Here is a 14,396-nt window from a genome sequence, read left to right as displayed (position 1 = left end):
AACGAATGAGTCTAAAAAAAAATATTCACAAATTTTGAGTATGGGTCATTAACAGATTGATTTTTGGGGCAGCTCCGGGAACCATGAAGTTTTCATGTACCTTGAAATGCACTAGGTCAGTGTTTCTCAAACCCAGACCTCATGAAACCCTGGCGGTGCATGTTTTCCAGATCAACTAGCAGGAGCACAGGTTTGTTAATTGACTAACATGATAGATCTCATTTTTCCTGAGGGTACCCTGAAAACATACACTGTTAGGGTTCCATTATGGAGTTTGAGAACCATCGTTCTAAGTGATCAAGTATAGTAGGAGCAATTGAGCAAATAAAGAAGTGCATGCAGTGCTGTAGAGAGACTGGCCGGGCCCGGGTACTGGGGGGAGGGGCATGCCCTAATGTAAGGAGGCATAGGGAAACCAAATGTAAGGAAGCACGGCAAACAATAAAAACAGTATCTGCACAAGGGGTCACCAGTGTGCCCCTCAGCTAGGGGCAGATCGAGGGGGGCATGATTAGTGCAATAACTTTCCACCCTATTACCAGGTGTGGGCAGAGGAGACTGCTGTGGCGCTCAACGGCAGCAGCAGCAGCAGCCTTCCTTTAGTCACTGCAGCCCAGCACACAGCTATATGACATTACCGTTCTCATTTTTTATTTCATGTTTTCCTGTCTATTGTGTAATCACTAATATTTTGCATTCACTTAAATACTTTAAAAGTGTACATTTATAAGATGCATGTATTTTATGAAACTAAACCGCAATTAATTCTGTTGCATGCTTCATTCCTGAAATAGATGTACTGACAGCATGCATCTATTGTAAATGCACCGAAGCTCTGTAGTAATGCATATATTATATGTGCATAAAATACACGTAAGTTACCTGTTCTTATCACCACACCTTTTCAGACGTTACGTAAAAATTGCTCAGGGAGATTTTTATTCGGTTCAGTGAATGAGTCAACTTATTTAATATACTATGTTTATCAAATTGGAAATTTAATATAGTTGGAAATTAAAATACTCACCAATCTGTTCTGAGTGTAGCGAAGCAGACATGGAGCTAGCAAGCAGGGTCTGTCCAATGAGTGGGTCTTGAGATATATGGGGGTGCCCTGGATGTTGTATGTGACTAGATTCGGTTGACGAACCTATTCAAAACACAAATGATTATTGGAAATACGGAGAACTGTTATGATGAAATACTGAAGTTTGTTTGGTACATCGTTTACTTATTATAAATATGTTTTATAATATTTAAGCTGTGTCTACTTTGGACATCCCTTTCTTCATTACACTTGTCTCCACACACAGCAAACAGGATTCTATAGCTATCAATTTATGTATTATATATATATATGACACAATATGCTTCTATCAAACATCTAGCCTGGGGCATATCTATAATGGGTGCAGGGTGTGCAGAGAACACGGGCACCGCACCGCACACCCTGCACCCATAATATTACTTACCTCTCCGGAGACCCACACGGCGCGGGGGTCTGGCACTGTAAAACAACTGGAAAATGGTCGCGGTGGCCATTTTCCCATTGTTTGCGCATGCGCAGTAGAGGGAAAATGGCCGACGTGGCCATTTTCCCGGTGACCTGTGCATACATTATAGACTCTGGGCGCACTCTAGTGCCCAGAGTCTATGACTCCAGCGCTGGAAACACATAGCTCAGTGCGCTACCGAAGGGGCCTGTGTCGGAGACAGCACACGGGCCCCCCCCCTCTCTAGAAACGCTCTTGCATCTAGCACATTCATGGCACTTAACCACAACCCATGAATGGAAGAATTTAACAAGATAGTCATTGACAGGTTTATTTATCAAGCAGTGAAAAACTTAGAGAAGTGGACCAGTGGAGAAGTTGCCCATGGCAACCAATCAGCTTTGAAATAACATTTATCAAGTACAGTCTATAAAATAACAGATAGGAGCAGATTGGTTGCCATGGGCGACTTTTCCACTGGTCCACTCCTGTAAGTTTTCAATGCTTGATAAATAAACCCTGAATGTCTCTAAATAGTTAAGACAATAGACAATAAACCCTGAATATCTCTAAATAGCTAAGACAATCGACAATAAACCCTGAATGTCTCTAAATAGCTAAGACACCTGTCACAGGCGAAAAAAAACTGGAGAACAGTTTTCTCCATCCAAGACCAGGAGAAAAAAAAAAGCAAAATCAGTATTTTTGGCTAAAAATGTGGGGATTTCTTTAAGAACCCTTTGGACACCCCTCACCCCCCTAATGATGAATTGACGGGAGAAAAATTGTTAGTTGCGTACTTTGGCACGCAAATTTTGTGTGAAAAAAAACCCATTGAAAATGGTTTTAATGTAGTGGGTCTGATTGTTCGATGGGCGGTATGGATACGTCAAGTGCTTTAAACATCGCACGCGGTCGTAGCAGGCGGTTTTTTAAAAAATGTTAAAATTGTGTTTTTCCAACACAAAAATATACTTGCACCCATTTTAACGTACCCCCAATTTGTGTGGAGCAGTAATTTCCTGGAAAAAAAATAGCTTTCTATCATTTTTAAAAAAAAAAAAATTTCGCTAAAGTACGCAACTTACAATTTTTTTTTCATGTCATTTATCATTAAGGGGGGTGTCCAAAGGGTTCTGAAAGACAACCCCACATTTTTAGCCAAAAATAGGGATTTTGCATTTTTTCTCTCCTGGTCTGGGATGGACAAACTTTTCTCCATTTTTTTTTTGCCTTTTGCCGTTTTCGTCTGTTTTTTGGTGAAAATTTCGCCAATGGCGAAAAAAACGTCCATTTTCACCGCTAATTGAATATGGCCCTTAGTGTCTGATCATTCGTTAAGCTGCAGCTTGGGGCATCCGAACTTGGTTGGGGGGAGGGTGCACTGAGGTTACAGGTGAGGAATAAAATAAAGACCTAATTCCTTCAGTGCTAGCGGTTTCTGCAGAGCTTCATTAAAGTAACTTCCAAAGCCATTGGATGTCACCAAGCTCTCAAACTGGCAACCAGATAGCTATGCTAATGTGATCATATAAATTACTGCTAAAACCTTTATTTTATACATATTGTGTAACGGTGCCATCAGGGTCAGAAGGAGAGATACAATCAGATTCGTCTTCGGCACATTCCCCAGATGCTCAAGTCTCCTTTACACTCCACAAAAGTCATTAGATGCCACAATCAAACATTGTCAGCTAAATAGTCTCTGTTACCTGCACATACGCAGTATTAAGACCAGTTTCCATATCACGTGTACTCATTGTTCTCTCTGTTTGGCAGCATTATAGGAAACTCTCCTGGAAGTTTTCTATGTAGTTATCCAATACTGAAAAGCTGAGTGGGCTATAAGTGTATTAACCCTTAATCCGGTCCTGTCTGCATTGCTCAAAATTCCATTGATATGCATGCACTAAACTTAGATAGCCCATCAACACATCATTATCACCCAGTTATGTCCCATCAGCTGTAAATGGAAATATGACTACAGTAAGTGGTGCATGACTCTATATTGCCAGTATTTGAGTCCGCTTGTCTCTGAAGCATGTGCAGTGCAAAAACATGCAAAATATCTCTGCAAAACTTGCATTCAACTTTGCATCAGCATCAATGAGTCTGAATTTAGAATTTTTGATTTTTTCTTCTTTCACAAAATGTTACGGTGTCTCTGAAAAAGATTGATACAGATAACATACTTCCCCAATGGAATAGTAATGGTGAAGCTTACAAACTTTTGAATATATAATTGGGAAGAGTATATTCAATTTTAACAAAGTTAGTTTAAGAGGGCTTCCCGCCCCCTTTTCCACTAATTAAATCACACTTCCAAAAATTAGATGAAGGAAATGAAAGTACAATTTCACTCATCTTAAATCATTATAGTTGACAAAGCAATAAATACTGCATATGGTCTGTTTAATGAGTATATATATATATATATATATATATATAGTGCCTTGCAAAAGTATTCACCCCCCTTTGCATTTTTCATGTTTTGTTGCCTCACAACCTGGAATTAAAATGGATTGTTTGAAGGTGTTCATCATTTCATTCAACTGTGAAGTTGTGTATTTTTTTTATATTATTAATCAAACAACATTTAGGACAACATAACAGAAAACTTCAGCGTGCATACCTATTAACCCCCCTAAAGTCAGTACTTTGTCGAGCCACCTTTTCTGGCAATTACAGCTGCAAGTCATTTTAGATAAGTCTCTATGAGCTTGCCACCTCTTGCCCCTTGGATTTTTGCCCATTCCTCAAGGCAAAACTGCTCCAGCTCCTTCATGTTGTATGGTTTCCGCTTGTGAACAGCAATCTTCAAGTCTGACCACAGATTCTCAATTGGACTGACATCTGGGCTTTGACTAGGCCATTCCAACACATTTAAATGTTTCACCTTAAAATACTCGAGTGTTGCTTTAGCAGTATGCTTCTGGTCATTGTCCTGCTGGAAGGTGAACCTCCGTCCCAGTCTGAAATCAAAGGCAGACTGAAACCGGTTTTGCTCAAGAATATCCCTGTATTTAGCACCATCCATCTTTCCCTCGACTCTAATCACTTTCCCATTGCTACTGAAAAACATCTCCACAGCATGATGCTGCCACCACCATGTTTCACTGTGGGGATGGTGTTCTTGGGGTGATGGGATGTGTTGGGTTTGCGCCAGACATAGCGTTTTCCTTGGTGGCCGAAAAGTTACATTTTAGTCTCATCTGACCAGAGCACCTTCTTCCATACATTTGGGGAGTCACCCACATGCCTTTTGGCAAACTCAAATCTTGTCTTCTTATTTTTATCACTAAGTAATTGCTCTTTTCTGGCCACTCTTCCATTAAGCCCAGCTCTATGGTGTATCTATGCACAGATATACCAGTCTCTGCTGTGGAACTCTGCAGCTCCTTCAGGGTTACCTTTGGTGTCTGTGCTGCCTCTCTGATTAATGCCCTCCTTGCCCGGTCTGTGAGTTTTGGTGGGCGGCCCTCTCTTGGCATGTTTGTTGTGGTACCATGTTCTTTCCATTTGATCATGATGAATTTGATGGTGCTCCGGGGGATCATCAAAAATATTTTTTTTATAACCCAACCCAGAATTGTACTTCTCAACAACTTTGCCCCTGACTTGTTTGGAGAGCTCCTTGGTCTTCATGGTGTGATGCCTCTTGCTTAGTGGTGTTGCAGCCTCTGGGGCCTTTCAGAAAAGGTGTGTTTATACTGACAGATCATGCGACACTTAGATTTCACACAGGTGGACTTAATTTCACTAATTATGTGACTTCTGAAGGTATTTGGTTGCACCAGAACTTTTGAGGGGCTTCATAGCAAAGGGGGTAATTACATATGCACATGCCAATTTTCAGAATTTTATTTATAAAGATTCTTTTTTAGATATATTTTTCTCAAATCACTTCACCAAATTAGACAATTTTGTGCAGATCCATCACATGAAATTCAGATTAAAAAAAAAATAATAAATTGCAGGTTGTAATGTTACAAAAAAGGTAAAAAGCCAAAGGGGGTGAATACTTTTGCAAGGCACTACATATATATATATATATATATATATATATATATATATATATATATAGTATATATTAGTACAGTATATACAAATATATATATATTTATATTTCTATGGATGAAACAAACGAGAGGCGGTTCACTTTGATCCTGGGAGCCTGTTCTGAGCCTTCCACTGGATGGATATGAAAGAGTGATAACATTGGATCCCAGAAGACATACTAAGGGGTTGAGGTCCTGGTCGGACCTCCCGTTGGTGTACGCTGGGCAGAGATTTGACCCGGTGAGCCTATTCTGGGCCTTCCACTTGATGGTTATGGATGAAAACTTCACACAGAGGTGGCAATTGGTCTGGGATGCCTAATTTAATAACTTGAAGACAAGGTCACGGACGGACCACCTCTTGTGTGCGCTGGAAAGAATTTTGATCCTGGGAGCCTGTTCTGGTTCTTCCACTGGATGGAGTTGGGTGAAAACATTACAGAGGGGTGGCAATTGATCTGGGATGCCTAATTTAATAACTTGAAGATGTAAACCTGGGCAACGCCGGGTACTTCAGCTAGTATATATAGTATTAAAAAAAAAAAACATAGATCTAAAAAATACTGTGAATAGCATATTTTTACACTTATTCCAGTTACTTTGTAGTAACATAACCATACCATATTCACACAAATATACCATCAGTGAAATAACTCACCTCCTAATAACATCTCCTGGAGAAGATTGTCAATCTTAACTATTCCAAACAACTTTACAAACTGAATTTGCTCAATCATTTGCCAGGTAATACTCTGAAGAGTGGGCAGGAGTAGAAGAAGTTCTCCAAATCGTCCTCTAGAATCATATTGTCTGTCATTAATGTAGTCTTCCAAACTAATCTGTACTTGATAGCGCATATTTTTAATCTTCATTGGGTTACTGAGCCCTTTTGCATCTGTGGTGAACACACATACATATGATGTAATGATTTCAAAATTTATCTTTTTTGCGTAAAATACATGATCTAACAGCAGTAATAAGTCTTGCACAGGTAATGATATAAACATTTTGCATTTCACATGTGTTCAATAAAACAGGATACTGAATTGATCCGTAAAAATCAGACAAAAGCAGTTGCAAGGCATTCGTTTTATAAATCTTCAAACAAAAGTAACAAGACTAACATTCTAATAGTCACAGCATCTGCCCTTTTATTTATTTATTTATTTATTTATTTATTTTATTGCAGTCAGTACTGTAAAATTAACATGTTTTTCTCATCCAAACAGCCTGGGTACACTAAACTCTATTCCTTGCAACACAGGTTTATATGGACATACATATACTGTATTTTATGAGCAATAAATCACCTGGATCAAAAAATACAATTGCTTTTAAGCAGGCGTATTCATTGTCATCTATTTGGATCTCCTGAAAGGGCTGAACAAGTTCATCCAAAATTCTGTTAGCCACACGACAAATCTCCATCTCATTACAATTTCGATGGATCACGTAGCTGTTTCCTTAAAAAATACATATCAATATTAACATGCATTTTGATTTCCAATTATAAATCAACATACAATATACAAAGCAAAATTTTAGCATTTGTTTAGATATTTGCACATGTAGATTATGTATATTATGAAATAAATAGTTATAGGATATTACCTAGGAGTAAAATATCTTTAAAAACCATGGAACGTTTTGTTACGCCAAGTAGCAGATGTTCTCCAGCATGTGCCCTCAGTAAAGCAACCTTTGAAAATAAAAATTATAAAGCATGTAATAAGTCAATTAACCTTATGCACTTACATTATTGTTGTAGTTATCGTATGTAGGCTTACCTATTTAGCAAAATAGCTCACATGATGCACATTGTCAGGTGACCAGGTGTACATTCAACCATGCAACAATGTAATAAATTGTGCAATTAAACAATATTATTATATGCATTTGAGAGTACTTTACATCACAAGTATACACAATATGGGAATTTTATTTTTAGTCATAAAAAAAATTGACATTTCCTACCAAAATGTCCATGTATCCACTCTAGTGTCAAATTGTAATCATCAATATGGTGATTTTTTTTTAAGCTTTTACCCCAGGCACAGCACCAGCTACCTCAACTTCATCCACTAGCCAGGCTGTTATTAGTATATCTATGGCTCCTGCTGCAGACCAATATTTCAAGCATTGCAGGCTTAAGCTTATTCCTCTGTCTGGCCTAGTGAGATGAATTTAGCAATTGCTCCTCCGATGGCTGCTGGTGCTGGTCAGGCTGCTGTGTCTACTTCTTCTGTTCTGAACTTCATTGATGGTTTTGGCCATAGCAGCCCATAAGCTTTGAGATAGCATTTATCAAGTACATTCTATAATTGATAGGTAGAATCTAAACATTGCTCTGGGCAACTTCTCCACCATTTTCACTGCTTAATACATCTCCTCCCATATTTCACCAGCACAGGTTTTACTGATTTGGGCATAAATCCTTTTGCCCATCTAGTGGGTGCCAGCACCTACTTGCACCTTTATTTTACACTTAAATATTTTCTTTCCTCTATGCCAGAGGTTCCCAAGCTCGGTCCTAAAGGCATCCTAACAGTACAGGTCTTAAAGATAACTATGATTGGTCACAGGTGACTTAATTAGTACCTCAGTCAATTTGATTTAACCATCTGTGCTCAGCCATAGATATCCTTAAAATCTGGACTGTTAGAGTGCTTTAAAGTCCAAGTTTGGGAACCACTGCTCTATGCATAGTGTGTTACTTTTAATTGAGGCCCTATGTTTTACCTATATTAATATCAAAACTTAAATTTGAATCTTCATAGACATTCACTTCTAAGAGTGCACCGTAGGAGAGTACTGCCACTGACCCCTTTACTCAGGTTTGAACATATTAATTTTATTCTGTGTAGCACCACCAGACAATTGTATGAATTGGACAAATTGTGGTTTGATTTTGTTATGCTTGTGACGCAAAGATTACAAAATAACCAGAACTCTCTGCAAGCCTTGTGTATTATCTGCTACACTATCTTTTTGCCCTTGCAAGAATCTGCCCCTTCCCTGTTCTATTATGCTTGTATATCACCACATAAATCCATCCACAGGACATCAAGCTATTGCACAACAACAAGATAAGTATCAATCTTGTTTTAGATTAGATTTTCTTCTGGCTAGGTGGAGGACACTACATTGCTAGCACACACACACACATTAGACTCCACGAGTTCTAAGCATATTAGTAAGTCTGTAAATATCAATTATTGTCAGAATTAAGCCACTGGCGAGGGCATTAGTCTTCCATGACTGGCTTAGGTGGAGTAAAAGTATACACAACTGAAGTTATAACAGATGTACATAGTTTCAGGGGCATATCTATAATGGGTGCAGAGTGTGCGGTGCACATGGGCCCCCGGGTCCAGGGGGGCCCATACAGCACAGCTTGCATGTATACAGTATTTTCTAATACTTACATCTCTGAAGTCTTGCATCAGTTATAGCAGCCCTGCACCAAACGCCTGGAAAATGGCCGCCACAGCCATTTTCACTGAATTTTGCGCATGCGCAGTGAGGAAATCGCTGGGAAAATGGAGGCCACGCCATTTTTACGGTGACCTGCGCATGCGTAGTAGACTCTGGGCACAGACTAGAGCCTAGAGTCTACTGCTGCAGTCAGTCCACTGCCATCCGCCGGGGAGAGAGGAGGGGGCCCCGGCAGTGGCGTAACTAGGGCAGGGTGAGCGGGGTGCGTGCCCTGGGCGCTGTTGGACCAGTGGCGCGGGGAGGCGCTGCCGGCCACGGTACCGGCCCGCCCTAGTTAGCCAGTGTAGTGCTGACCACAATGAGTGCGGTCAGCGCTACACATTTACACAGGACCGGTGCTAGGCTTCCAGCGCCGGTCCTGTGCTTCATACCTGAGCCCGTTCCCTCCCTTTGAGCGCTGGCCCAATAGCGATAGGAGCCGGGCTCAGGCTGTGCATAACACACGCATTGCCGCCAGCGCTGGCGGCAATGTGTGTGTTAAACAGCAGCCAATGAGAGTCAGATAGGCATTATAAAAGGGGCCTACTACTAGAGGCACTGCACTCGGGGGATTACTACTGGGGGCAATAATAGGAAGGGCCACTACAGGGGGCACTGGATAGGGGGGATCACTACAGGGTACCTGCATAAGGGGACCACTACTAGGAAAACTGCATGGGGGGGACTACTGCTGGGGGCACTATATAAAGGGCACTGCATAGGGGGGGACTACTACTGGGGGCACCATATAAAGGGCACTGCATAAGTGGATACCGCTACTGGGCGCACTGCATTGTGGGGACTGCTACTGGGGGCACTGCTTAAGGGGGAACACTACGTGGGGCACTGCATTTGTGGGGGCCACTACTGGGGGTACTGAGTAAGGGGATCTAATTTGGGGCTGTATAAGGGGGGCCACTACTGGGGATACTGTATAAGGGGCGCTACTATGGGCCTGCATAGGAGGGACCACAACTGCATACTGGGGGTACTGTATAAGGGGTACTACTGGGGTTAAAGTGCATATGGATAGGAATGTTCAGCATGAAAATAAAGGGGTGTGTCATGTTAACACGCCCCATTTTTAAGTGACCACGCCCATCCCATCTCGGGATGTTGGGGGGTCTCCCTTTTCAAATTTGCCCTGGGCTCCAAATACCCTAGTTACGCCACTGGGCCTCGGACAGGAAATGCACAAGGGCCCCCTCCTCTCTTAATATGAGCTATTTGGTGCGCCATGGACTTTTGTGACTAAGCTCCTGCCATGCCTCTTGTCTCACATAATATACATCTTATTCGCATTACTAATGTAACAAAATGACAATGCACCGGCATTCTGGGTACTGGCACTGGCATTGCATTCAGCAGCTGTGTATGACTCAGTGCATCATGCCACGTTTCGTGCCACGCATCTTTGTGCTTAATCTGAAACGTTACACCAATTTTTTTGTGACAAATATAATAAACCACTATAAGTGACTTTGTATGTGGATGCAAATAAGGAGCTAAATTCAGGAAAAACTACTAAAGTCTATGAATCTCATTCCATGACTGGGCATCTAAGTCGCACCAGGCTCTTTGTGCCAAGTGGTGCAAAAAGGATACAGATGTGTCCTTTTACACTGCGGCTTTAGTCACGCCATATAGCCCCTCTTGGCAAGTTGGGTCCTGGGCTTCTCTTATTTGGATTAAAAAATCAACTGGGTGAGACAAAACTACATTGCTAGATTACACTGATCGACTTGATGTGCAAAATTTGTAAATCTGTGTGCAACTGAGTCTGAATCTGTGTAAAAAGGGCTCCAATGCGAGCAGCCGCTGCTTTTTCTCATGCTGAGTTATGCTGTGCTTCATCTACGACTTTGTACGTGTGTGAAACCAAATCCTGTGCTTTTAAAGTCACAATCCAGCGTCTTCAGCACACCATGAGTGGCTATTTGCTGCATTTAAAAGAAAAATATGGTACACTACTCCTGGTCTCAGTTGCACCGGCGTCTTGTGACATATGACAGATAGATCAGGGGTGGGCTCATTGCCCACCTCTGGTATAGACGTTAGGTGTATGAGGACACATCTGTATACTGAATGCTACAAAGAAAACGGAACATTTCATAAATACACTTAGGCTATACGTTGCATTTTTGAAGAACCTATTTGATTTCGATAAATAGATTCATATAGACAGTGACCTTGAGGCTGCCTATGACAGAGAAAGTATTATAACATTAATAATATTTGTCTGTTATAAAATTACTGAAAATTCATTGAATCCGAATCATTATCGATGAATCCTTCCTCTACTGTATGTCCTACTGTATCATCACATTTCATGTACTGTCCGTAAGAAAATGGTAACACATCCAGAATTATTTTAATGGAAATTGCATTGTTAATGTTGTGTGTCTTGTTGATTCAAAGTGCAGCCTAATTTAATTTATTCTCCTGTTCCTTACCTGATCGTCCAGAGGAAGCTCACAGAAGGCTGGAATGTATTTTGCCCACTCCACCAAGACCAGCAGTTGCTGCTTCATGGATTCACATATATCACTAACACTAGCAATTTTCTTTGTATTTATGTCAGTACTTGTACCAGAACTTGAGGTAGTGATCTAGCCATGTTGAAAAAAGGAAAGAAAATGAATAGACTATATTAAAATACAATTCACATGAAAAATTACCTTTGGCTTACACTGTTTTTAAACAAAACCACAGAAGCAATCATCCAAATAATTGGAAAACTCTGCTGGTATCATGGATTCCTTTTCAGCATTCATGAGACTGGACAAATCCTGTTCCTGTTTCATAGTATTGCTACTGAGCATATTAAACATAGTCATGTAGTTTTCTAACACTGTATTACTATTACAATGCAAACCTACACAATATTTTTTACCTACACCTATAATTTGCAACATATAAGTATTAAGTACCATACTGAGATGATTATGATGATGATACTACTGCTGCTGCTACTACTACTACTACTACTACTACTACTACTAATAACTAATAATATTTACTAATAATACTATAAGTTAACAAACAAACATATTCTTATTAATAGCCATAATTATGTATTTATTAACATTTACGTATTAGACTCCAGCGTATTCCATTGTTTTATAATTATTAAAATCACTATTTTTAATTCTTCTTCTTCTTCTTCTTCTTCTTCTTCTTATTATTATTATTATTATTATTATTATTATCATTAATTATCAAAAAAGTAATTAAAAAAATTATGATTATATGTAAAATAATAATACTTTATGCTATGATTGCTTAAAATATTTTTTATTGATTATGGTTTATACTCCATGTAACATGTTAAGCTTTTACCACATAGACACTTTCATGTAAGATTGTGATAAAAAAGTATATAATTTCTCTGACTTTTTTCACCATTGCCCTCTTTAATAACAGTAGAATAAAACATACTGTATAATGTACTGTTTGTTGTTACCAGTTGCATTATTGGTGTTTCATGAATCTTTTCTTATTTTCCAAACAAGGGAAATAATTGCATCACTTTAAATTGAACTTGGTTAGAAATATCAAATAGAATTTTTATATATATATAATAGAGAAGAGCAATACAGATGAAATACACAAACAAATAAAGATGTCTAAGTGAGAAATAATGGAGAATTATTTCTTCCCAGCTATGGACCATACTACAATAAATGAAAAATATTAGTAGGTATACTTTTATAGTGTTACTATGCACATGTGTTTTTACTAGATTGGTCTCATGGAGAGAGTTAATTATAAAACATTTTATGAAAAGCTTCAAAACAGGAGATAGCTGTAAAGTAAAAATGAAAAAAAATAAAAAAAAAAATGCATGCATTAATATGATAGCTAAACAGAACAATATTTAAATGGAGACTTACTGATGTATTTTGCATGTTCGTAAAAAAATAACAATGAAAATCGAGAAACTATATAGTACAAATTAAGTGTACATCTTTGTGCCAATGCCATACATATTTAAGCTGTTTCATTGCTTTGATATGTGTAGTTACCTTTTTAACTGATACAATGTCACTATCAATCATTACTTAAATGGGATCGGTATGATTTACTGCCGGCCGCATGGCCGGCGGTTCAAATCCCGACAGCGGAAGCCCGGCAGAGGTGAAGATCCCTACTGCGCTACAGGTAAGTATGAACTAACCTAACCCTAACCCTCCCTTAGGGGTGCCTAACTCTAACCTCCCCCCAAGTGCCTAACCCTAACCCCCCTCTAAGTGCCTAAAGCTAACCCCACCTTCCCCTAGCCTAACCCTAAGTCTCCCGGGGGGTATTTATCCCTAACCTCCCCCCCGGGGGTGCCTAACCCTAACCCCCCCCCTTCCCCTAGCCTAACCCTAACCCTCCCGAGTGGGTGCTTAACCATAAGTCCCCCCCGGGATAGCCTAACCTAACCCTCCCCCCGATGGCTGTCCATGCCCGGCGCCTGGCTTACCTTTGATCGGGAAGCCATGCGTCGGACTCCCGGCGTGGTTAAAATGACAGGCACTCGGGATTCCATCCATCGGCTTCCCTATTGCCTCCCATTTAAATATGTGTAACTTTTGATGATCTTTGTAAGTAACCAAAGCTGATTATTACTACTAAATTTTAAACATATATACTGTATATATATATATATATATATATATATATAAATATATATATATATATAGCAAGATCGAGAAAGCAGCACTCAACGGGTTAATAAAAGTGCCGCTTTCTCGAACTTACTATTGTAACTTATGACTGGCACCTCAGTATTTTTATCATGTGAATGGGAGTGCCGACTCTATGGACAGAATATATATATATATATATATATATATATACTGTATATATCTTTTATAAATGATTGCTTTCTGAACTTCATGGAGACTCAGATGTAAACAATTAGCAATTTGTTTTATCCACAATATGTTTTTTTTTTTTTAGTGCACATGTACATTTATTTGTGATGCACATTTTTTTCTGCCAAGTTGTACTTATGCCTCCCTGCCAGAAGATGGCAAGGAGTGGATGTGAAGACGCTGCCAGAGTACAGTAAGGGCGTGTTGACAAAAAATGCGCCTAAAATGGGCAGCGAAAAGATGCAAATGTGCCTGTTTGACTTCAAACGTTCAGTTATACAAATGTAGTAATTAGTACTGTTGTTAATGGCTGCAATAGGACACCAACCTTTAACAGCTCGCATTGCACATTTCCTGGCCAGTTATATTAGGTGATACTACTTGCACCTCCATAGCCTGCGAGCATAATCAGCCCTCTCAGCCATATCGCTTGGAGCTCTGTTGGCTTCTACAGCTAATTAAATCTGCTGCTTAGTCTTGAAACACTGTTCAACAGATATTAACATATA

At 39.6% G+C, this 14,396-nt stretch overlaps 1 protein-coding gene across 1 annotated transcript in view; it reads right to left on the bottom strand.

Moving 5' to 3' along the window:
* The window catches only part of HNF4G (hepatocyte nuclear factor 4 gamma), a 141,967-nt gene that overhangs the window by 2,152 nt on the left and 125,419 nt on the right, over window positions 1-14,396 (bottom strand). The window contains exons 5-9 of the mRNA XM_088471559.1: window positions 11,479-11,634; window positions 7,163-7,250; window positions 6,862-7,014; window positions 6,210-6,446; window positions 1,028-1,150 (exon numbers count right to left, since the gene is read on the bottom strand). Of these exons, the coding sequence (XP_088327685.1) occupies window positions 1,028-1,150; window positions 6,210-6,446; window positions 6,862-7,014; window positions 7,163-7,250; window positions 11,479-11,634 (757 nt within the window). The remainder of the gene's footprint in view (window positions 1-1,027; window positions 1,151-6,209; window positions 6,447-6,861; window positions 7,015-7,162; window positions 7,251-11,478; window positions 11,635-14,396) is intronic.

The sequence above is a fragment of the Taudactylus pleione genome, unplaced genomic scaffold, assembly GCF_031769625.1.
Source record: "Taudactylus pleione unplaced genomic scaffold, aTauple2 ptg000114l, whole genome shotgun sequence".
NCBI lineage: Eukaryota > Metazoa > Chordata > Amphibia > Anura > Myobatrachidae > Taudactylus > Taudactylus pleione.
This window is presented reverse-complemented; position numbering and strand designations above follow the sequence as displayed.